Below are 25,359 nucleotides of genomic sequence, written 5' to 3' on the forward strand. Positions count from 1 at the left end.
TGAGAAAAAGAGGGATTTAGGGCCTGAAACTTGAGAAAGAGAGGGGTGGGGGACTCATAAAGACGAGGAGTCTGTGATGTGAGGAAGACAAGGAGCCTTCATCCCCACGACCACCAGGAAGAAGGCAGCGAACGACCCCCTTAGCAACAAGCTGTGCAGACGCAGAATGCACCACTAAAGAAGACACATATACTGGAAGATGAAGGGTATAAAACCAGTGACTTTCGGGAAGTGAGTGCGCGCCGTTGGTGGAGCAGGAGACTCCCCAGCCACCCAGCGCTGTTTTGCTTACTTGTCGCTTGCTTTAATAAATTAATTTTTTTAATTTGGCCAGTCTCTGTCATTTAATTGGACAGGTAAACTATAACAACCAGCATTCAAATATTATGTAATACTAGGTATTTATGTATAGTAAGGATTGATTCTTTCATAGCTTTTTCCTATGCTAAACAGAGGTCCACAATGTTGCGCTCCCCTGTGCCTGCTGCATGGCACCTGGCACTGACACTTGTAAAACTTATGAGCTTAAGCTTCAGGTGGTGGTGCTGCCCTTTTGATTCCCCTTGGAAAAGTTAAACATGAGCAAAAATGTTTACAGCATCCCAGTTCTGTTTGGTCACGTATCTGTATATGCATTTCTGCGTATCTGTATCTGCATTTCTGCATATCTCTGTATAGCTGGAAGGGATGACAACAGTCTCACAGCGATCCATCTCTTCCCCCAGTAGCATGCTATTCTATTATGTCTAATTAATGCCGAGCAAATTATTTGCAAAGAGTAACTCATCAGACAAATGCAGTTGCTTTATTTGCTCAGGGAATATCTTAAACCAGGCTACGATTTCTCTCCTATTTATTAATTATTCAACAGTCATCAACAGTTTTTCACTGTTAGCTGTGGACAGATTGTTGAATTTTTGCAATTGATGCATGCCGTTAGACAAATTCATATGTATCATTTTGACAGAACTCGATGTAATCTTTCAGCTCATTTTAGCAAACTGCAAGGGAGCCTGAATTTAAGGTTGCCTGAAAAAATACATTCTGTCCACACAGGGTCAGAGTGAAACTTTCCAGCGCACCTTCTTTAAAATTCGGGTTGTTTTTTTTAAATGTAAAGAGAATTCTCTACCACAAATTCCAGCAGCTTCAGGATGAAACATTACGCTACAAGAATGTGAAACCTCTCAGGCGCGGTGGCAGCGAACACGCGGCAGAGCGCGCCTGCCCGTCCGCAACGCGTCCCGCTGCGCGGTCCCGGGGGCGCCCGCCCGTGCCGGCAGCAGGTCCCGGGGCTGGGCCTCGGGCTGCCCAGCGGGGCGGGGGGAGGTCCCGCCGCCGCCCTGCTGCCACCCCAGCTACCCCACGCCGGCACGGCGACCCGCACGGGGACTCGGTGTGTTTGCAGTTTCCCTTCAAACGTGTGGGCAGTTCGAAACCGGCAAGCTGCGCCTGGAGAGGCCGAGCGGCTGCTTCGCCTTTCTGGCGTTTAACCGCCGTTCGACACGGGCGTTAGCGCGGTACCCGGGGGCCACGCTGCGGCTCACGCAAGGGCGCGGGCGGCGGCGCCTACCAGGCCCGCCCGCAGGCTGCGCCGGGTCCCGCCACCTCCCCCGCTGGGCTGTCCGGCCAGCGGCCCCGCCCGGGCGGCAGCTGTCACCGGCCGGGCCTGCCGGGGGCGCGGCCTACGCCCGCCTCAGCCCCGCCCGCCGCCGCCGCGCTGGGACGGCCCCGCGCCTTCCGCTCGTGCCCCGGGGTGGGGCGGGGCGGGCGGCTCGGCGGGCGCCGCCGCGCGGGGCGGCGCGGGGCGGGGCGGGCGGGGGAGGCAGGTGGCGCGGAGGGCGCTTTGTAAGGGGGCGGGCGGCGGTGGCGCGGGCAGGCGCTGCTCTCGCCCCTCCTCCTCCTCCGCCTCTTCGTACTCGGCCGCCGCTGCTGCTGCCGCCTCCTCCTCCTCCTTCTCGTGTCCCCCCCCGCCCCCCCCCCCCCCCCCCCCCGTCCTCCTCCTCGTAGTGCGGTGGTGGCGGGCAGGCTCCGGCCGCGGCCCCGCAGCTCCCCGCCGAAGCGGCGCGGCCTCCGCTCCCCCCTTCGCTGGGTCCGCTGCCCAGCGCCGGCGCGATGTCGGGCGGCGCAGCAGGCACCCCCAAGCCTCTCCCGTCCTCCGGGCCCAAGTCGCTGCGGGAGATGCCGCATCCCCTGGCCCCGTCCAGCAGCGAGGAGATGGGGCCGGCGCTCACCCCCAGCCCCGACCTGCTTCTGCCCCGCAGCATCGCCGACAAGGTACGGCCCGAGGAGGGGGCGCGGCATTGGGGGGGGGTGTCCCTGCTTCTGAAGGGGAGCACGGAGGGGAGGGAGAAGGGCTGTGCGACTGTTTCCCGCCACGTCCGGGCTGCCTCCCAGGCTCGCCGCGGGAAATGGAGCCCTGGGGTGCTGCTGACATCCATCGCAAGAGCCTGCGGCTGCTCGAGGAGGGGCGGAGGGAGAAGGCACCCGGTGTGGGGTCTGCGGGCACGGTGTCTCTCCCTGCGAGGGAGGGGCCGGGACGCCGGTGCACCCGCTCACACCGGCTGGGAGCGAGGGGTAAGGCTTCGCTGGCCGTGTGCCTTCCCGCGGGCTCGCACCCGTGCGGATGGGTCCGAGTGCTTCAGGAATTACTGCAACTCCCTTGCCATCTCCTTCCTGTCTCCCTCACGGGGAAGGCTTGGAGCTGCCGTTGTTTCCTTACTACTGAGCTTGCCATCAACTTGTCTGTGATTGTTCTTCCCAGACCCGAGCTCCTGCTCGCTTCCTCAGGTTGGTGCGATATGGAAAGGATGCCGTTGCAGCAGTTTCTGTGCCTGCTTTTCCTTACCTGGCTCTGGCACGTGCCCACAGGACACCAGCGGGCTTTGTAAAGTGCCTTGCCCATGTGTGGGCCTTGGGTGTGATAATTCCTAAACATTACAGCAGCGGCAGTGCTGCACTGCTGATACGTTAAGTACTCTTTCAGGGACATAGTATCTCTGTGGGCAGACTTCCTGAAATGTTTTAAGGTAGGATTTCCTGGAAGCAAGGGTTGCAAAGGGTGAGACTGGTTTGGAACTTTATAATAAGCAGTTCTGGGCCGGCTGGTGCTTGTACAGGGTGTTACAGAGCTGCTGGTGGCAGGAGGTGCTTCCTATGGCTGTTGTCCAGGGGAGCGTGGAGCTGCTCCAGGGCAGGACAGATCTGCTAGACTCCAAAAGCTTTGGGGCTGCCAGCGCTATCTGGTCTGATACACTCCCATGCTCTAGGGGAATGAGTCAAGGTAGTCTGGCCTCTTCCATGTGTCACCTTCTCTTGCCTTGTAACTGTGCTGTACCAATTTAGTACTTGTTCCTGCCCATGTAAGGAGCCCTCTCTTTGAATGTTTGCCCACTGTTGCTCAAGTGAGAAGCCAGGCTTACCTTCCCTCTGGGATCAAATACCTTCATCTAAGAAAGTTGTCAAAGAGTTGATGGCCCTCCAAGACAAGGGGGTATGTGACTAAGGTTGGAGTAGGACTTGTAGAGTTCTTCTGTCTATGATAGATTGGATTTACTCATGTAACTAGGCTGCTGTCTGACCAACCTGTATTAATAGCAGAGTTGGCAGCTGCCTTTGGGGGTCTTCTCGCAGCTCAGGAGTGCGGTGGGGGTACTGTACTCATCCTGTTAGTGCTGCCTATCCACACCGCTGTGTGGCAGATGAGAAGCTCTGTTCTGAGGAGTAGCACACACCCTGTAACTTCTTTGCTTAGCTTAGCTGTATTTTTTTTTTTTTTTTTGCTTTTGGAGCACAAGCAAGCTCCTCTCTGCTTTCCTGTTTTGAGGTGTCTGAGTGTATCGGCATCCCCAATAACATAGGAACAGAAATACCTCTCTAGCCTTGGGCTGTGGTCAGCTAACTTCTTACCAGTAGGGAAGTCCCTGCCCAGTTTTTCCACCAGCAGCACAGGTGAAATTCATCTTCTAGTACCTGTATGTAGTACTGGCCTGTTCTAGGCACTTGGCAGTACAGGAGTACTGTAAAGGGGAGAACAAAAGGGGGCTGAATTAAGTGGGTTTTAGACTTGAGAGCAGTTCTGTGATTGACCTGGAAATGGCACTAGGATAATGAGCCTTGATGAATAAAATGATTTCCAGTAGGAAGAGAGCAGCATGCTTTCTTTTTTTCTTTCTAGCTGAATTAGCAGAAAAAGTCCAACATCTGATCCTCCTGATGTCCAGCAGTTCTATTCTGAGGGATGTCCCTTCTTCCACTTAATACCTGATGCACTGGCAAGAAAAAAAACAAGTTTACTTCTTTACCACCTCAGGAAAAAACTTCAGCAAACAGATGGGTGTTTCTAGCTTTAAGGCAGTAGTAAACTTCAACTGTTTGCACTGTGTATTGAGTATTCTGGGGAATGAGTATGGTTAAGTGGAGATGAACAGGTAAAACCACCATTTCAGTGGTTAGTATGTTTCTCGGTCTTAATCTCTGGTGGTGGGTGATTAATCTTTTGAAAGGCTGGCTTACTGTCAGCTACCAGTGTGTGGATAGCTCTGATAGCTGGCTAACAGAGGGAGGTCGGAGTCAAGTCTGACTCCTGGGCTTGAAAGCTCTGCAGCTGTTCTTTATTGATTCTTGAATAGGAGCTGTGCTCATCTGCTCTCTCCAGAGTGGGCAAGAGCCTGGTGGAGATTGACATTGGAGGAGAAGTTTGGATCAAAAAGTTTTCTGCTTCAAAGTGGCTCTGAGTCACCAGGCTTCTCTTAAGGACCTATTGTTCATAACCAGGCCTGTACTAGGACATCCCTCCGGCAGAGAGGTAGTGCCAATGGCTGACCCATCATTGTGAAGTGGACAACTTGCTTTTTCTGGTTTCTTACCTGTGGTGAGTGAATACTTCCTAAATGCTGCTGCAAGGTAGAAGTACCTAAGACTGAAATCCTCTGAGGGGAGAAAGTGCAGAAGTAGGGATGATGTCTGCCCATAAAGCAGTGCTTCAATTTCTACTGCCACAGATGTGCAGCCTGAAGTGGCTAAACTTCTGCCTTCAGTGCTTTGCATACTTTCCTTGCTTTTTTGGAGCTGCTGAGTAAGAACACTACTTTATCCTGAGTCAGAGGAACCTTGAGTGTGGGAACATTGCCTGTGTGTGTCCTGTTGGTTTTTGATTCAAACGTGGGAGTAACCTAGTAGTTAGACCCTGTCTAACTCTGAAGTCTCAAACCCTTGGTTGCTCTTTTAAGAACAGTGGCTAATGCTACTAGAGCAGTAGGTCACTGGAAAGGGAAGGAAGACCTTCTGTGCTGTTTTCTGTGGCTTTCTTTGTTCTAAGGCCGTTTAAATAGATGAGTCTCAAGTTCTCTGTATCTTATGAAGAGGGCTGCGGAGTTTTCATTGTCTGAAAGAGTGTCTTCATCCTCACTAGTAGGAGAGAGCTGTTTTAGGAGCCAGGAAACATTGACTTCTGAGCAGCATCTAACTTCTTAAATGAAATGGATGTTTCTGGCTAAGTACTTGGCTTTCACGGTGATTCTGCAGCAAATATTAAATACTCGAGTTGTAGATTCATGTCTCTGAAGCATTTCTGTATTGCCCGGGTCTTTCTATAAAGATCCTTCTGTTTCTCTCAAGTCTAATTGCAAACATTGTTTGTTCTGATATCTGACCACCATCAGCTTTTTTGAGCTTATTCTCCCTTTACACTTGCTATATCCTCCAAATAAGCAGGCAGCTAAGGCTGAACCGAAGTAGTACTGACCTCCCCCCCCCCTTTTTTTTTTGCCATCAGGTAAGAGGGTAACAGTCCCACAGAATGCATGGTAGGGTCCACTGCAGATTTAGCTGTAAAACTGAGTTCTTCCTCTCTTACAGAGCTTTTGGAAGGCATGCAAACTAATTGAGATCTGCTTTTCAGAGCAGATCTCTGCAGATGAAGGTAAGACAAATGGGGAAGTGTCAGTGTGAGTTTTTTTTTCCTCTCCTTTTCTTTTAAAAAAGTAAGTTCTGCTTGCACGTGACTACTTGACTCCACTAGTTTGTCATGTTAGATAGCAAATCTGGTGTGTGCACTAGGGTAGATACTTTGACAATGAGGAGAAAAGGGGATTATTAATGAGTTCAGAGCAGAGGTGAGAAGCAGATGATATTCTGCTGTGTGATTGTACCCAAATGGTTGTAGGAGTATGATAAAACTCGGGATGCAGCCCCACTGTGGCTGTGCAGATTTAATAGCATGCTGCTAAGTGTTGGGAGTACCAGGCTTCACAGATTATAAAGTGTTCTGTATGTCTTGCTCCTGTTCTCCTCTAGTTGTGTTCCTTGTAGTCCCTCTAGACTTGCTGTGAGACTGCCTTCCGAACAAGGTGATGCTGGCTGTTCTTGCTATTGTTCAGCCTTGAGACTGGCAGCTATCTGATGGGATCCTGACTCTCAGTATGGGTTTCTTACCTATCACTCCAAAAATTTTCATATCCCACCTGTCCTAGGGCTTGGATTCCCTTGTCCACTTGCAGACATCTCTGACTACCAGGTACTGTACTTCGGGCCAGCTACCTATAACCTGTTCAGCTTTTCTTTGAAGATGTGCATGCTTTCTATTTCGCTTCTGTTTGGCTCTGTTAACACTAGATAGCTGGCTCTTCTATAGGTAGTATGTCAAGCAGAGTTGATGTAGAATACCAGGCTTGCAATGAATGCATAATTTGAATTTGCTGACTCATGGAGATGGACATTAAAACTACTGCGAACTTCTGGTTACTAACTGAAAACTACTTGCATGTGATCTGTTACTCATCTGCTTCCAAGCTACCACCCTGGTGAACCCTTAGGCCTGTATTAGCACCTGATTGAGTGAAAATAACTTGATGTGTTTGTTAGAGTGCTGTTACTTAGCACTCATGTTCTGGAAGTGAGCCTAGTGGCTCTTCAACAAAAAAATGTATTGAGAGTCTGGAGCTCCACTTCCAGCGTCCTTGGTTGCTAGTTTATAATTATTGCTTTTAACTTCATCCACCCACAGATGAAACCAGTTTGCAGTATAATCTGAAAGTTTAAAATAGATCTGCCTGAGCTTCTACGAACATCTTCCTTCTCTGACTAAAGGAGAACTGTTAGACCAGCAGCATGTATGGCTTTTAAAGCAAGCTGGAGGTAAATTCTCAGTCCTGGGAGAGACAAGAGGACTACAGAGTTGGGAAGCGAAGCTAGTGAACTTGTGAAACAGTGTCAGTATGGATCAATTGATCTCGGTTCTAATCTACAAGAACACAAAAACTGACAATAGCAGAGTTGAGGCTGGAAGGCACCTCTGGGTATTTTCTAGTCCAACCCCTTGGCTCAGAGCAGAGTTAGCTAGAGCAGGCTGCCTAGGATGCTGTGAAGATGGTTTTTGAGTGTCTCTGGGCAACCTATTCTGCATCCAGTCACTTGTGAAGTAAGATTCCTTTCTCATCTTGAAGTGAATGTTCCAATATTTCAATTTGTGCCCATTGTCTCTTGTTCTGTTGTTGGATCCACTGAAAAGAGTGTCATCACCTTCTCTGCACTCTCCTGTCATGTATTTATCCATATTGGTAAGATCCCCTGAGCATTCTCCTCAACAGGCTGTTGACCTTTGCCCTGAGCTATACCTTTTGTTTGCTCATGGTCAGCTTTTCCATCAGCATCTGTTGTGTGGTCGGGTTTCTTTGTGTGTTTTTTTTTTTTTCTTTTCTGCCAAGCTGCTTTTCAACTGGTCAGCCACCATCACATACTATACATGGCTATTACTGCCAGGTGCAGGACTTTGCATTTCTCTGTGATGGATTTCATAAGGTACCTGCCAGCCCATCTCTACAGCCTTTTGAGGTCTCTCTGAATGACAGCACAACCATCTAATATATCAAACACTACCCAGTTCTGTACTCTCAGCACAGCTGCTGAGGATGTACCCTGTCTCATCATTTATATCATTAATGTGGGTATTAAATAGTCGTGGCCCTACTACTGCCTGCTGTTGTACTCTACTAATGACTACCCTTGGAGTGCAGCAGTTCTGCGAGTTTTCAGTCAGCTTTGCTGTACATCTGCCTAACTTGTACCTCATCAGCTTGTCTAGAAGGGTGTTATGGGAGACAGTGTTGAAAGCCCTCTTAAAAGTTGAGATGGACCACACTGAAGCTCTCCTTTTGTATACCAGTTGTATCTTCATAGCAGGTGTTGGGTTGGTTAAGCATGACTTCCCTTAAGTCCATGCTGACTTCTCATTATGTCCTTCATGTGTTTAGAAATAGTTTTCGCTATTTTCTCAATCACCTTTCCAGGGACTAGGTGAGGCTGACTGGCCTGTAATTCCCTGCATCTGCCTTCTTAAGTGACACTTGATTTCTTCCAGTCCTCATGAACCTCCCCTCATCACCATAATAAGGCCAAGATAACTGAAAGTGGCATTGCAGTGGCATCATCCAGCTTCCTCGGCACTTGTGCATCCACCTCATCATGATTTTGTCTGTCCTGTTTGCTGAAATGGTCCCTAACCTGGTCCTTTCCCACTGATGGTGAATTTGCCTTGTTCTGTGCTTTCCCTCTGGGTTCAGGAGCCTGAGATTCCTGAAGGCTGGTCATCTCTATAAAGACTGAGGCAAAGAAAGCACCAAGTACCTCAGCCTTATCTGTGTCATCAGATCTCCTGCCCCATGAGGACTGCATTTCCTTTGTTCTTCACTTTGCTGCTGATCTACCTGTAGAAGCCTTCCTTGTTGCTGTTTTCATCCTTTGCCAGACTTAGCTCCACTCCACTAAACCTATCCCTGCATACTCAGTCTTTCTATTCCTCTTGGGTCAGCTGTGCCTGGTGCTGCTTTTTATGCTTCCTTTTTATATCTGAGTTTAGTCAGGAGCTCTGTGTTCATGCATACAGGTCTCCAGCCACCTCTGCTTAATTTCCTGCTCATTGGGATGGATCTGTTTTGCAGCTGGGGAGGTGTTCCTTGAAAATCGGCTAGTTCTCCTGGATGCCTCTCCAGGACCATGTGCCTGCCTTCTAGCAGATTCCTGAAGAGGCCAGAGTCTGGGGTTGCAATTCTGCTTTTTGCTTTGCTCCCTCCTCTTGGGATCCTGAACTCTACCAGCTCATGGCTCCTGTGGATGAGGCAGACCCCTACCTTCACATGCCTGACCAATTCTTCCTTCTCTGTAAAATAAAGTTCAGCAAAGAATTTGCCCTTGTCACCTTATCAGTCATCTGTGTCAGTTGACATCAGTGCACTTCAGAAGCCTTCTGCACTGATGTCACCTCTGCTGTATTGTCCTTCCAGCAAATGTTGTTGTGATTCAAGTTACTTGTAAGGACCTCTGAACATGGGGCTTCTTCTAATAAATCCCTGTCTTTGTCTGGAGAAGAATGGCCTGAAGGACACAGGAGTGTTGCTTTCTACCTAGGATAGTAGGATTGCTAGTTTGGTTGAACCGTCTTCTAACTGTTTTGGAATTCACTTATTTATGAAGCTGTTCTCCTGGCTTTTGGGAAATCGTGTGGTTCGTTTCCCCCTGATCACTGCACTGAACGGGGAGGTTAAGTTGCGTAGTGGATATATGTTATATCACTGAACCCATGATTCTCAGGCCAGGAAGCTTTTAGGTACAAGCAGTTATCTGCCACATGCTTCGTAAGTGGGCTGTCAGCTCTCAAAGGCTGAGCTTAGTTGTATTCCTGTTCAAAGGAGCTGCTGTCTTTTCTGCTGCCGCACTGTGTGCATGTGTGTGCATGTGACTACTTTTTTCCAGGTTCCTAGTTAAAAAGAGCTGACTTAAACCTAGCATAGCTTTCAGTTTGCCATCAGTGCTCTGCCCACAGCCAAGCTGCTGGCTGAATCTAGTTTCCCATCTTTCATAATGGTGGTAACCAGGAACTTGTTTCTCTAGCAGTTTCATCTCTCAAACTCGTGGTGCCACTTGGATAGGTTAATACCATGGTATCTTACTGAAAAGGTAGAGTGCTTGTCTCCTTTTTGCTTGTAGCCACTCAGGTTTGATGGTGTAGAAGCACATAAAACAGTAATTTTATTGGTAAGGCTGCTGTAATGGTATCTTACAATGTAGGTGCTCTAGTACTGTCATAAAACTGTACTCAGTGGTCTCCTTATCCACAACTTCCCAGTACAGGAGTTTCTCGGGAATTGGCAATTCCCATCTCTTCTGAAAAAGATGAAGGATAGCTAACCTTAACGTAGGACAAACACTTGCATCAGCATAACTGTCTTGGTACTGTTACTTTTTTTTAATCTTTCCATCTGGTAAAACTGAACATAGCTTCTACTGTATAACAGTATTATTACTTTGTGGTTCTTACTTCAACTTAATGGAGGGAGTGGTATACTTTGAGGTTAAACTCAGTGTTGCACAGCTTTCATAATCCCTTCAATAGGATTGCTTCATACTTAACGAGACAAAGTACTGAAAACAGATATTCAAAATGTATGTAGAGAAACTCGGTTCTTCAGCCGGGTTTCAGAAGGGTGAGTCTTGACAATAACGTGTCAGCCATGGTGGAAAAAGTTATGCGTGGTGGTCGGAAAGAATCCTCCAGGCTGCCTGTGCTGGAATGTGTCAAGCCTACCCAAGTTGCTGGAAGCTTTCTGAGCTCCTTCATGAGGAGAAGGGGATAACCAGACTGATTAAGAAGCTCTTTACAGCTGTGTGGGCACATCATTCTCCTGTTGGTGCCTCAGGGGTTTGTGATAAGCTTCAGGCAGCAGATGACAAAGATGGAGGCATCAGTTCCTAGGTCAATGTGCAAATTGTCCTGGTGTCTTCTAGCATCGTGGACTACTGTGATAATCTCAAACAGACCATCTGGCTGTCACACTACCCAGTCTTTTCCTTGCCTGAGTGGAGAGGCTGATTTCTGTAAAGTACGTCAGGAGACAAGACAGGAGCTCTTCAGTGCAGTGAGAATTAACTCAGTACTGCTTCATGAAAATCTACTTACACTCTAAAAGTTGCAGTTTAGGCATTGCAACTTGCACATGTTTTCAGTCTGTAGGAGACAATATACCGTTTAAAATGGCATTTGATCTTGAGTATTTCTCAGAAGTAACTTGGCTGAGGCTTGTTCTCTACCAATCTTGAGCAAGATCTTAAATGCTGAGCTGTACTGACTCTTTAAGCTGTGGCCAACTTGACTGCCCAAGCCCAGGGTTGCAGTGCAATGGAGATTCCAAGCTCTTGTGACTGGGGAAAACTACTCCTGTCTCTGGATGAAGTGGGGCAGAAAGCTCCAAACTCCACCTTGGAGATGGTGGCAGCTGCAAACCTGAGGTAAAAGGTGAGTGAGTTTACTCTTAGTAAGAATTTACTCTTAGTAAACCATCAAACTGTCGGGAACCTTTTTCTCTTCCAGTTACAAAGGGCAGTAACTGGCAGCAAGGTAGCTACAAGCAATGCTGCAATGACCAACTGAAGATGGAAAGCAAATCCATTGAGGTGTGACTCTTAATGAACTAACATTTCCAATGCCTGTCCAACTTAAATTGGTTATTGACAGATGAATTTGTGACACGTTTTATTCTGAATTGGGGTGGGAGGGCAGAAGGGGGTGTTGCCTTCAGGTGTAGGTGATGATGTAGTGCCAAAATCGTTGATTCTCAACCAGATACTTCACAGAAATCATGAAGTATTTATCTGAATAAGCATGTAGGTGATATGGGTTAGTGGAACTAGCTGAAATTGCTCTGAGAATAAAGAAATAACCCAAAATTCATATAACAGACAAGGAAAGAGCTCAGCCAAGAGCTGTATTTAGAGTGGCCCTCAGAGCACTTCTTTGGAGAATGTCACTGCCTTACAGCCATGTTAAGAGCTTCTACACTGATGCTTCTATGAAGCAGTAAACAGTAGGTGGGAAGTTACTCTGGAAGTGAAAGTGATGGTGTCTCTCAACCTCTAGAGATGGGCTTCTGCTGGACTTCGGTTGTGTTTTATGTATCTTGGGTTGGAGAGAACTACAGTGGCGTGTGGGAGCAAAGGCATCATGAAAATGTGTGGTACTCTGCAGGAAGATGAATAAAGTAAATAGTAACTGGCTTTACTTCTAGACGATACACTCAAATTAAGGAGTGCACACATACTGTGAAGATGACAGCCTTTCAGCCTGTCTTGGAAAGTAATAGTTGCAGTGGTCTGTCATGTCACTGGTGAAGGGATGGCTTACAGCACTGAAGCATAAGCTTTAAACAGAGTGATTCTTAGTCTGTGCTCAAATATCAAGCTGAACCTAAGTCTGAAAAAACAAGCTCTTCTAAACCACCCTAACACTGCCTATCCAATGAGAGCAGGTAGTAGTCTGTCAAAGCCAAAATACTACCAAGGGGTGAAACTTCTCTGTAACAGCTTCCTGGTAGATGTGAACTACAATGGTTCAATGCTCTGTCTTATGGGAAAGTGTTGCCTTACACTGCCTGAATAGAACTTGCTATAGCCTTCTGAATGGCCTCTTAGGCTATAAAAAAGCCCCATCTTAAAGTCTGTCTGCACAGTTGGTCTCACTTTTCCATTGAGCTTGAATGTCATGATGTGGTTTTGAAAGGAATATGCTGCAGTGCAGTTGTTGCTCAAGGGCAAAGGAGCCTCTTCCCTCAGTGCTGCAGATGGTGTTAGTTAGCAACAAGCTACTTCTGACTAGCTCAGTGGCAAAGGTGCTGACATGTGGGAAAGGTAAGTGATAAGACTACCCCAGACAATCCTCAAACCTATGCTTATCTGGGTAGAGTTGGCACCTTTGCTGTAGTGTTTTTAGATGCTAGTATAAGGCAAATTGTATGTGAAAATCTTGGATACTGCCAAGACAAAGTTGTGCTTTGGATTGCTGCCAAGAAAATCCCTGGGAAATCTTAGTCGGTACTGTTTATTGCCAGTGATCAGCCTGGCCTCTTTGGATTTGTATGCTGACTTTCAATGTGCTGACTAGCTCGCTCCTGGATCAGTATATTTCACTTGAAGCCATGGGTGCCAGACACCTGTAACGTGCTGCAGTGGCTGTCAGGAGCCTAAGCCATATAAGTAAGGGGTGATTCTGTAGACTAATTAGTCTGTAGATCTCTTGGCTTGTTTCTTCCCTGCATCGGTTCTCTATGCATATAGTTTTCAAATTGTGAGAAAATAACTGCATGACTGCTTTTCCTCACTTGCTCTCCTTAAAGCAGGGAGTGAAGCAGTTATACTATGTGGTTTTTTGGTGTGTTTCTTCTTTTTTTTTCCTTCCAACAGTTACACACTGCTTATTTCACCCTTCTGGGAGCAAATGTCTTTCTGCTGGAAAGGCTTTGAGATGAAAACATGATTTCTTCCCTTTGAATATTTCTCCCTCCTTTAGTTAGTGATGTCTTGTCAGTCTAACTTGCTCTCATGAAACCTCCACTGATCTTGTGTGGCAAAATGCTAATGCAACTCACTTAAAACAGTGAGAATGAGGAAACTGACATTGCAGTGTGATATGGAAGTTTTTTAAACTAAGTAATCATGGGGATACTACAGTGCTTTGCAGCCCTCTATCATCTCTCTCCTTTCTGTTTTTTCTCTCTGCTTCTCCCAAATCCTTTGCATCTGTTCACATTTAAAAATTATGACTGCTCCCAGAAACATCTCAGCCAAATTGGCACTTTGGTGACACTGGATATCCACATGACTGATGCAGCTAAACCTACTTCTGGAGCATGAACAGGAAAAGAACTGCTACACAGTATGTCTGCAGAGCTTTAACACAAAGCTGTGTGTCTCTAGGAGAAAGTTTAGTTTGGACAAACTTAACAAACTGTTCCATCTATAGTAGGATATGAATCTGGCTGCTTGGGTTGGGAATGACTCCGAGTCATATGCTGGATTCAAGTTTTCCTGCTCATGGGCTGAATCCTGGCTGCTGCTTTGCTATTTAGAAGGTCAGAGCTCAGGTTCTGAAAATAAAGCTTTAAACAAAACACTGGATGTGTTAGGCTTGCTCATAACAAGATGCTCTTTAGCATGTTAAAATGGGTTGTGATGTTCCTATGCACATAGCTGCAGAGCAATTCAAGTCCCACAACAGTGTTCTTAAAACAAACTCCTTGCAGATGGACATGGAACCTAGCAGAGCTGGAGGAGATTGAGAGACGTGACTCAAAAGATCTGCATTTTTCTAAATGTTTCAGAAGACACCTAGCTTTTGTATTTTGTGGAGATCTTTGAGATCTGAAGATAGAGTGGGGTTGATGCCTGTTGCCTTCTGCTGAGAACTGTAGAAAGAAGAACGAACCTTAAGCTCTGCTAAAGGATGCAAATCCAAGTCTGCCCACATGTAAAACTCTCTTTCCTTTGGGTCACAGGCTCTCTTCTGCTGCTTTCTACAGCTTAAGCATAATTGAACCAATCTTGTCGATGCTTGCCAGACTGGCTTTTTGCTTGGGAAGATCGATGAAGCTTCCCGTGAGGACTCTATTGTTTTGTAAACAGATGTAGAAGCTAACCTTGGGTATGGGACTCTTTCTTCCAAGAGAACAGCTCATCCTGTGGATGCGTTAAAATATCTTTTTGCATTTAAAAATACCTTGCCACAGTAAAGGGGCTATAACATGTGGCAAGCATCCAGTTCCTTCTCACACTTCCCTTCCTGTTCAGAGGATATGGGGAAGTATATGTCAGGGTGGTGAGAGTTAATAAGACAAATATGTCTTGGACTTTCACATTTTGCCTAATTAACATCTGCTCCAAATAACAACCTATTTTATCTGCCAGTTGCCCTGCCCCCAAAGCCTTTTGACCTTCTGTGCACAAAGTAGCACAGTAACATGGTTCCTTAGTAATATTGAAGAACTTGTGTTAACTGCTGTAAAACATCTGCAAGATGCCACTCATACTGCTACTTTTCAGAGTGTAACCGGAACCACGTTCAGCTTTACTGTGATGGTGCATAGTTCCCCTTCTGGACTAGGAAAAGAGGCCACCCCCCTGGGGATTCTGTGAGGAGGTAGACATATATTCAGACTATATGAACAGATGGTCTGATCTGGTACTTGACAACTTCTTGTGATGCCCCCCCCTTTACCCGTGTGCACAGGAAGGCTGAAACTGAGCCATACTGTAGCAGAGTCCCTGAAGTCTTTGGCAACAGAGGTGGGAGATGGCTTGTTGCTCTTGCTGCAAATGCTGTTTGCAGGAAATGCTTATATGCCTTCATTCTTGCTCTGGTTAGCTTAACTTTGACTTATGGGAAAACAAACCATGAGGTATAATAATGCATCCTATAAAACTTGGCTGTTAGCTTCAGAAAAGAGGTGGGACCTGCATGAGAAGGTATGGAAAGTGCTTGTGTTAATTATGTAGTGTCTCTATGAAGCTTGTTCCAGGGTTTCTCTGGCCAGCTGAAGTGCAAAGAAACGCTGTTCCAAGTATGGTACCTTTTATAAACAAGAATGGTCCCAGGTCTTGAGTGGTACCAAACTGCATGCTGTTATGATCAGCTGCTGCAGATGAAATTGAGTTTTTTTCCAGGGTTATGGAGGAGCCTGCCTCTAGGAAACTCTGACCTACACAGCAGAAATACTAGTTTTGAGTGATGAACTCCAGAACAAAGCCATCAGACTCATAGCTTGGCAGCATGCGGTACTCTGACACTTACTTAAAATGCCCTGAGAACAAATTGATCTAGTCCCTACCTAGTGGGTTTTTTGGTTAGATGGGCAGAATACCAGTGGTACTGTTGGAACTGTAGAGGTAAGGCTTGGACCAGATGTGGTATGCATGCCCCCTTGGAGTTAGGAGCTTTCCACCCAACCTGTGGGGCCCACAGGCTTGCTGCATAATACCCTCAAGGGTTAGGAAGTAAAAATCTGGGCTTGTCTGTAACACCCAGTACTGTCCCTCCTCTGCTGACATCTTCCCAGGTAAGAGCAAGAATTCCTTCTGATGTGGGCTTATTCTGTACTGCTCTTAAAATAGCCTCAACCTTGCAGTCTGATTCTAGATTATTAATACAGTGGAAAACACTGACCTCTTCTGAGGGTATAATCTTGCTCCTTGTCAGTACACCCCACAAACTGGACTCTTCCCCCCCATTACTGGAGAAAGATGTTAGGAGCTGGTGTATATGTAACAACTTACCCTTTCCCAGGAGGGTAGGTCCAGCCTTAGAAGTCGAAGTTCTCACAGTTCCTGTCAAACTACAACTTAGCGCTGTCTAGTTCGTGGATCAGTGTAGAGAAGTGGTACGTCTTCCTGAGAGTGAATAAGGTTTTCAGTGTTTAACTGTGGGGTGTCGTTTTGGTTTTGTGTGTGTTTTTTTTTTTTTTTAAACCTTGCTGCCTTCTTACTTTTCCTTCCCTACTATGTTTGGAGCGTTCTCCCATCTCTGCAGTGCGGACCCCACTTCTGTCACTCTTGTCTTAAAGTAGCTGTCTCAGACAAGTGCAAGAGGATGAGGCATGCAGTATCTCATATCTGCTTCTGATATGTGTACAGAAACAAACCTGTAGTAGACTAAGGATGATGCTGATGCCTGGTAGACAATGCAACTGAATGTATATAAAGGGGAGGGAAATGCTTTTTCCTTTGTTTTCTATCTGAAGAGAAGTTCAGGTGTTTGTCTGCAGCTGGTATTGGATAATAGTCTTAGGCAGACTGAGATTTCACTATACAGATGCTCAGTGAGATCTTCAAAGTTACTATACTGTCAGTGACAGATGAACTGATCTACATGGACTGGAGGATGGAAAGGTGCTTCTCTAAGCAGAGCTTAGCTGTACAGGCCAGTGGCAGAGAACTCTGAACAAAAACTACCTGCGTTCAAAACTTCTGGGATGAGACAAGTAGCGCTATGAACAGGTCTGTGAAAGCCAAGTTAAATGCAAGCTTTTGTAGTCTTCTTGGAAATATTTGTCTAGACCATTTTAGTTTTCCAATGACCAGCAGCGATTCTGCTATGGCTTATTGTTGTGTACTGAGGGTATGAAGGTAAGACTGTTGCAGAAACCATCTGCAATAGTTGTGTGGAATTGTTGTCCCCTTGATACAACTCTTATCTGTGGTTGTATTTCTCTGGGAAACGGATGGCAGAAAAGCAATGGAATGCCTCGGAACACAAGGAGAAAGGTACAGCACTCTTAATTTCAGAACCTAAATAGTGAGTCTCTAAGAGCAGTACAGGCCTGGCTCTAAGGTCCCAGAGTTAGGCAGGGGTACTTGGGGTTAAGTGCACCACTTGCCTCTAAACAGCAACTTTTCCGAATGTCTCTTACTGTCATCTAATACTTGTTGCAAGCACATTGCTGTCATCTAACACTGGATGGTTTCAGGCTAACCTTTCCCAGTCATGAGCTTATGTGTATTTGGAAGACCTAGCTGAACCATGTCTTCCACTTTCCTTCATGGACTGTTGTTTAAGGTAGCAAAGTTGTCTGGTTAAGCTGTGCACTTGCTAAGGCAGGATAGGTGAAAACTATCATTTTGTAGAAGCTGCAGTATTGATGAGCTCCACTTAACTCAGCAGGAGCCTGTATGATCTTCACTTGACAATAAACTAATACCTACAGAACTTTGGACCCTTCTTTAGCCTTCCAGGTTGAATCCTGGAGGCTTTCTCTGATGTATACTACTGCACTAGGGGAGGTGGTTGCCATCCAGAAAACTGAATACCAAACTCCTGAGGCTTACTTCATGTGGATCCAAGCTGCTCTGTCAATCCAGAGTCTTGGAAAATCTCCTGGGAGAATGAAGGAGGGAGTAGATGACATCAGCTGGAAACTTCCCAACCTGTTTAGTGTCTTACATGCAGACTTCAAGTTTATGAAGTTCAGCTGAATTTTAAACTTGGATAAAGTGTACTTCTTGATAGATCTAGTGTCTGTTTCTGGGCAGGCTAACTAGTCAGAATGTTTGGACTGCATAATGCAACAGCAGAGTATGCAGCTGCTTCCTTACCAGGTAGCAGCCTGCATAGTTGGCAGGGCTTATGCATTTCCAACACAGGCAGTTAGTTCCTGCTTGCCCTGCACTGTAAGATGCCAAAGATGTGCTCCTAGAATCATCTGATGTCATGTACCCATAAACTTGGGTGTCTTGAAAAACTTCTTACAAAGTCCATAGGAATGCATGAAGAGTTTGCCTGTAGGTGGTTATACAGCTGTGCGCACAGCCTAGTACTTAACTAGTAGGTCATGATCCTGACAGTTTGAATGTTGTACTGTTTCTGCTATAGGTTGTGATCCAGACCCTGCTAGACCTTCACCCAGCCTGCTTCAGCAGGTGACAAAGCTCTAAGAGTGGCCTGAGAAGGTGAGGGACAGAGGCTGAGGCTCTTTGCTCCTGACTTCCTCGAGTTTCAAAGCTTTTTCTAAGGTATTCATGGATACTCTTTAAGACTTGGATGTCGACAGACCTGTCCTCCATTCTATCTGCCTGGGTGCCAGAAGCTGCTTCCCCTCCTTTCCACTGTCGGGCTGCTCACATTCATGGCAGGCTGGCAGTACTGTGAGGAAGTAACAGGTGCTGTGACAAAAAGGCTTTTCTCTAAAGAGCTTTGTGAGCAGTAGGCACCTGCTGAGATTTGGATTGGTCTCATCGTTAACACAGCGGATGAGCAGCAACTTGGTGCACTAAAGATGAAGCTGATGGATGAGTCCCTGGCACTGAAGTCAGACTTTGTTACATAAAGTGTTTAATACTAGTCAGTATTTCAAATGCTTATGGGTATGATAGCTACACTGACAGGTAGAAGTGCAGATGGCTGCATATCACTTGCTGTTCTAGGCTCTACAGGACATACTTACCTTTCTGTGGTGAAAGCAGAGTAGAACAGATGGTGCAGTCTTGCTTCCCCAAGTCCAATGGAAGAAAGCCGGTGCCAGTTAACATGATGAGGAGGTGCTCTGTTGAAAGATTACAGCCTGAGACAACCTAGATTGCTAGGCCATCTGCTGTGACACTTCAAAGCCTACCTCTTTCTAGCAATAGCGTAAGACTTCAGCAAACTGATCCTGCTCACTGACAAATGGAGATTCAGCAGTCATGAGCATTGTTCCTTGTGCAGTCAGTTAGGTGGCTCCACCATTAAGAAGGACTAATAGTTAGCTTCTAACTTGGCCTTTAGCTGCTGAAAACTAGCCAAGTAGCAGGGCATGATGCCAGCTGTGATTGCCAGGGGAGGGTTCTGCCATGGCAGATGAGGCAGTATTGCATGATGATGCTTCCAGTGTACGCATCCTCTGTGTGTCGCTCCCCCACCCCAAGCTAACAGTGCTCTGGTGAGTCTAGAAGTTTTACTTAACGTAGACCCGGTTGTTTCATCCAAGGCTAAGATCAGGTAAAACTACCACAGCCTTTAAGACCTGAGACATTCTGCAGGAATTCCAGCCTTCACAAACGTCTGCCCTGCTTAAAAGGTGCAAGACACGCTAGTATGATGCTGCTATCCCAACAGAATTGTTGAGAAGTCACTAACTTCATGGAAGTGGCTGGAAGTTTCATCTTTGGTCTTTCTTCCAGTTATTCTGGCACCTTGATGCAACCTTTTCATATTTTAAGTAGATTCCATGATATTTTTTAAGCTCTCTTTTGGAAGGTTTTTGCTACAAGCTTTTGAGATCTGTGCAGCCAGCTTAAGTTGTTTCTGCAAGTTAACTTGTTTCCACATTGGAAGATTAAAATTTGACTGGCTCTAGTTCTGGCATAACTTGTCTTATGCTAATGCTTATTGCACATGGGCAGTGATGAGCTGTTGTTTCCTTTTGGAAACAGGAGTAAACTTGTCTACAGCTACTGCAGCATCCCAGGGTTTGCTTTGCTCCTTACTCAGCTCAGCCAAATCCTTCTGTCTAGCTAACGGCAGGTTTTATGAAGCCATCTCCTGTTCCTCATCTTACACAAGCAGAATAAGCAGAAGACATGGTAAGTCCAACAGAACTCCTTATCTGCTGAGTTGCTGTAGCATTGCTTTTTCCTGTTGTACACACTCCTGCTATGCTGAGTCTGACCCAGATGTTTATTTCAAGCTGTCTACTGCATTTGGTAGCTGGCAAGCTGTGTCATGCTCATCCTGCTCTTTTGCCCTCCTAAGAGAATGAGTGCCAGCCTAGTAATACTTGCTCACTTGCTAGTTAAATCTGAAATTTCTCATCTGTTGGCAACCATTTCTGAGCATTAGCTGGCAGAATGAATCTAACCTGTCAGGAGACAATAGTTTAGATCACCCCTTTCCCAAAATGTCTAGGCTAAAGCATTATTCTCACTAGGACAGTTCTCAAGGTGAAGAGCAGTACTGCCACAGTTCTGCAAACTGCAACAGGCAGAGAGGTCTATCTATAAAACCCAGTACTCCCATGATGGATTTCTGACCAAGACCAGTAAGACTTTATCCCTGTTCTTAGCCATTGTCAAAGACAGACCTTGGTAAACAGCTCTGTCTTGAAGCTCCTGTGTGTAATTCTGAACCCCTTAAGCAAAGGAGGACTTCGGTAGACAGGGACTACCCTTGTCCAGCTGCAACATAAACCACAATTGCTTAAGGAATACTGATGGATAAGGAGGATCTTACCCAAACAGGATTGCTTTGCTAAGATTACACATTTCATATAGCCACTTAAAGACTGTGTGGAGCTGGGGCTAAGCAGTCTTTCTGAAACTAAACCACTTCTAGTTAATGTGCTGCTTAGCTGTAGTGATGTTTCTCTGTTTAGCAACCAGAGGAACCTTTGTCCTTACAAGGGAAGCACCATGGATAAATCTGTTGTTGTGCTACTACTTAAAACAAAAACCCCACCCTGCCTCTCCTCTCTGAAAAGTGCAGCCGTGGATCTTCAGGACTTTCTAATACTGCTGTTGGATGTTCCTATATATTGTACAACTTGTCATGTGCTGTCAGCTCCTTCTGCTACAAAAGCAGAGCAGAGAACGCATGTGAAGTTGCTGTGATAATTATGCAAAATGGAGTAACCACTAGCTCTGTGGAGTAGTTAGCTTATATCAAAATGTGGGAATGTACCAGGCTGGCTATAAAGTTGGTTGTGTTTTGTTTGAGTGTTTTTTTTTTTTTTTTTTTTCCCTTGCTGCTGAGTCAGTTTCAAGGAATTGCAGACTTCTGAAACCCCGGTATGTCTCTTCTGAAAATAGCCACTTGCTGGTTCTTTTAGCTTCTATCTTCCCTAGGCACTGGGTGACACTTGTAGAGTTGGGAGGGTGGGAATGAGGACCTCTCCAAGCAAAACAGTGTTCTCATTGGCCTCAAGACTCTAAAAGGGAGGTGCGCGTAGACACTGGTACTGGAGCGTATAGTCTGAGGTCCTGTAGTCTGGAAGGTAATGGATTGGATGGGAAGCCTCTGATACAAGTTTGCCCCCCTTACTGTGCGACGGGCGTCTCCAGAAGCAAAGACTGACTGCATTCCAGTCAGCTGAACTGTTGCTACTTTGCCTGAAGCCTGCCCTGTAAGTAGGTCTCTTGATTTGCCTAGCTGCTTTGTTTTCAGAGTGACTTGGTTCAGTCTTACCAAGAACTGTTGGTTCAGCAATACTTCTGCTCCCTCATGAATAGAAGCAAAGTTGTGCCATACTAAGGGAAGGTGTGCTAGTGCTTTCTCTTCAGTTTGTGAAAGAGCAGAACAACCTAATGCTCAAAGCCCAGACCGTAGAGGATTGCTCAGGTGTGCTGGAAAAGGGTGATCCTCGGAGCTGCTGAAATAAATAGCCCTTGTAATATATCAGTGAAGCTTGTTAGTGGCATCTTTGAGAATACTGTGCTTTACAGTAGATCTGTTGACTTGCTGTTTTTTCCTCTCCAATACAGGATCTCAGTCTACCCAATGGCACACCTGTGGACACTTCTAGTCCAGCCTCCTCCTCATCTCTCCTCAACAGGCTGCAGCTGGATGATGACTTGGATGGGGAAACTAGAGACCTCTTTGTTACGGTTGATGACCCCAAAAAACATGTGTGCACAATGGAGACATACATCACATACAGGGTTACGACAAAGGTACAAAGTGACATTCTCCTTTCCTTCTACTTTTTTTTTTCTTTGGGAAGTGTTTTTTGGGGCATGTTCTGGTTGTCTGTGCCTTGCGTTGTATTTCTTAAGGACAAGAACTTAGTGTCTTTCAGTACCTTGTGAATGTGTCGAAGGTGTGACTCCTTTTAGCAGAAATGTTTCTGCTTCAATTTGTGAAACTAGACAAAACTTTAAATGTGTCAGCTTAGATACTTTTTTCTCTGACTTTTAAACAGAACTGTTTGTAAACTTGCAAGGCCAGTTTCCTTCATTAACTTGAAAATTTGTTCATACAAAGTAATGTGACACCCATTTGGTTTGAGTTACCTCCCCTGAAGGGGAATGTGCCTTGCTGATTCACTGTTATGTCATGCTTTGTCTATCTGTTATGAAATGCTTTAAGCTTGTTGCTTTGTTTACCACATTTCCTTTATCAGCCACTTAAATAAACCATAACCTTGATCCTCAACTGTAAACCAGCCTCCGTGAAGTTGGTACAGAAGGCTGTATAGCTGCTCTAAAACTTAAGTAGCCTAAGAATGCTACTGCCTACCAAAAGAAATATGCTAGAGATTTTTTCAGCATGTGTTGTAGTTCAATCATTAATGCAATCTAATTACACTAATAAGAAAAGTGATCTGAAAAGTCCACTGTACTCCCAGCTGGAACATTGCTTTCTGTTAAATAGCTCATTCTCATGAACATCAGCTCCTAGAGGTTGGTATCTGTTTTGGGCACTTGTAGTTACCTAAGGCAAAAAGTGTTCACTAAGTTCACTAGGAATATACTTCATCCACTTGTCCAAAAAGATTAACATTCCTCTGGCCTACCTAGATGGCACTATATACTGGAGAGAGTATTTTCCATTAAAATAAGGATGCCTTTACAGGCCACAGGTAACTTTTTTCAGAATGTCTACTCCAAAATTCCACTTTCAGGCTGCATGGGAGAAAATATGGTTTCTCTGAAATAGTAGTTACCTCTTAACTCCACACTTAATGTGGGCCTGTCATTCTTTTGTTGCTCTAAGTGTCTAAATCTCGCAAAAAAAAACCCCTGTATCTTAACTACAAGAGAGTGCTGAGGGGTATTGTAGGAAGCTTTTCTACTTGGAGCAGCCTAACCTTCAGCTGTTGCGTGATCAGAAGGAATAAGAAGCAGAAAATGAGGCACAACTTTGCCCAGGCAAATAGCTAAATTTGGCTAAAGTTTTTTCTCTCTTAAGACCTGTGCAGTGGTACCCTAATAACATTTCTCTGGTTGGAAACCTGTGCTCATACAGGGGTTCCCTCCCTTCTTAAAGCAGATCTCAAGAACATGTGTAATGTATTTACTGTAATTGGATCAGATGTAGTACCCAACAGTGTCTTTTTTTAAATAAAAAAACCTTATCCTGTACTTCTTATTTTGTGCATCTACCTACCTGTCTGTTAATACTTGTTTTATTTGGGATCTCGCTGTAGCACAGTGTTACAGTACCATTGTGAAACAATGCGTAATTTGTTATGATCAGTCACCATGAAAGTCTTGCCTACTTTGATTTGTGATTCTTGTAAACTTCTGGCTAACCTCTAGGGTCTGTACCTGTAGCACTACCTACTATTTTTTTAAAAAAGACTAACAGTATTAATGGTCTGGCTCATCTTGCCATACAAATGAGGCCTCTTTGATGCCAAGCTAATTGCCCAATCAGATACTGTAGCCGAAAGCAGTAATTAAACATGGGGAAAAAGGAGGAGTAATCCCTAGACAGTGATGGGAATGAGTGTTGCTATCTGTACCTCCAGGTTGTAGGTCAAGGTTCTATAGCAGACCTTGTTCCTGCCAGCAGCGTAAGGCCATGCCTTCCCACCAGCTCCCTTGCAGCCTTGCATGAGTGGGGTTTGAGACCTGTGAAGGGCTGAAAGGGTCTCTGTGGTTTGTCTGGATGAGGAGGCAGGGGTGGCTGTGCTTTTTTTTCTTTATCCACTGAAGAATACTTTGGGAACCTTGGAGGATTGGGTAAACATAAGTCCTAGAATGAGTTGTGCAGAATACTTCTTTGCTGCATCACTAGGAAGAGGGAGAATGTAATTGCTAGTGCTGTAATGTGCCCTTGTGGCTGTGACTGGACACCACTGTAGAGAGGAGTGTAACCTGACCGCAGTATTTTTGTTGTGTGTTTTTTTTTCCTTTTTCCTTTAGAAAGGTCCTTCATTGTAACAGCAAAAAAGAGCCTTGCAGTATACCCTAGACTTATCTACTGATAATCTTTGTCAGCAGGTGATAGTGGCAGCTGAGAAAGGGTCCAAAACATTTGGTCCAAAACAATAGCTTGCAGGGAAGCTGAGAAGAAAGCTTAGTTTACTTGGTCCTGCGGGTGCGCCTGCTTTCACAGCTTCCTAGTAAGAGTCAAGAAGCATTCCCCAGCATGTGTTCTGAATGAACACACTTAAAGAATATAATGGGAATCCCCAAAATAATGGGGACAGTGATTCAGGCCTCTTTTGACTCTTTCATATCCTGTTTTATTTCTTGCTAACAGCAGTTTTCTTATATGGGAGGCTAGTGAAACCAGAAAGGTGGGTGAAACTTGTTCTGGAACTTAATTGGTCTTGTCTGTGATGTTGAGGTGTCTCAGATGTCCTTGATAAAATTTATGCTTTTTATATAGACTGAAGGGATTTTATTGAGCAGATCTTTCTGAGGGAGGGGGAAAATAAAGCTTATGTACTCATCTGTCTGGGGGGAAAGATAAGTAACTATACTTCTAACTTCGCTTTTGTTGTACCTTCTGGGGTAGTGGAGCCTTCTGTGCTTTTCCTGTGGAGGTCTGAGCAGCTGTGTGCCATTCCTCAAAGTCATGCAATTGCTCTGCAGTCTTGAGGGGAGAGGATTTCAAACCAGTCAATACTGAAGTGGAGGTCTTGTTTTCTTTCCCCTGCTTCCAGTGCATGCATGGATTACCTGAGCATGTGAAAACAGTTTGATCCCTAGAGAGGAGCACGTGTAAGTGCTATGATCTGTTTTTTGAACCAGTCTGTACTGTTTGAGGCAAGTGAAACTGAGCTGCTAAGAATGCCAACCTTACACCCTCCCCGCCCCCCCCATCTGCCATTCTCCTGTTACTCTAGTTGAAGACTTTGCCCCAAACTGAAATAGTTACATGGAAGGGAATCTACAATCAGGTATAGTAAGAGACTAGAACTAGGGCACAAAAATACTTCCACATGGTCATCACAGGTTAGCTTTAGCCTGGCTGCTGACTCCTTTCAAGAAAGACACAAGAGCCTTAGGCAAGACCAAGGCTTGGTGATGGCCTTAATATTGCATCAAGCCAAAACTATTCCAGCAATAGACGTAGAAGTGTCTGTGGTCCTGCCTGTTTTCCAGCAAGTAAAACAGCCCAGA

The 25,359-nt window shown here is 45.6% G+C and overlaps 1 protein-coding gene across 2 annotated transcripts in view; it reads left to right on the forward strand.

Annotated features, from left to right (window-relative positions):
• Positions 1 to 1,958: 1,958 nt before the first annotated feature.
• Positions 1,959 to 25,359, forward strand: part of SNX30 (sorting nexin family member 30) — a 50,250-nt gene continuing 26,849 nt past the window's right edge. The window contains exons 1-2 of one of the 2 annotated variants that reach the window (XM_080371031.1): positions 1,959 to 2,277; positions 21,769 to 21,957. In XM_080371031.1, the coding sequence (XP_080227157.1) occupies positions 2,116 to 2,277; positions 21,769 to 21,957 (351 nt within the window). In that variant the 5' untranslated portion in view covers positions 1,959 to 2,115. Of the gene's footprint in view, positions 2,278 to 10,986; positions 15,109 to 21,768; positions 21,958 to 25,359 lie in introns of those variants that run through there. The other variant, XM_080371032.1, reaches the window with a different exon arrangement.

The sequence above is a fragment of the Falco punctatus genome (genome assembly GCF_963210335.1).
Source record: "Falco punctatus genome assembly, chromosome: Z".
In the NCBI taxonomy this organism is placed as follows: domain Eukaryota; kingdom Metazoa; phylum Chordata; class Aves; order Falconiformes; family Falconidae; genus Falco; species Falco punctatus.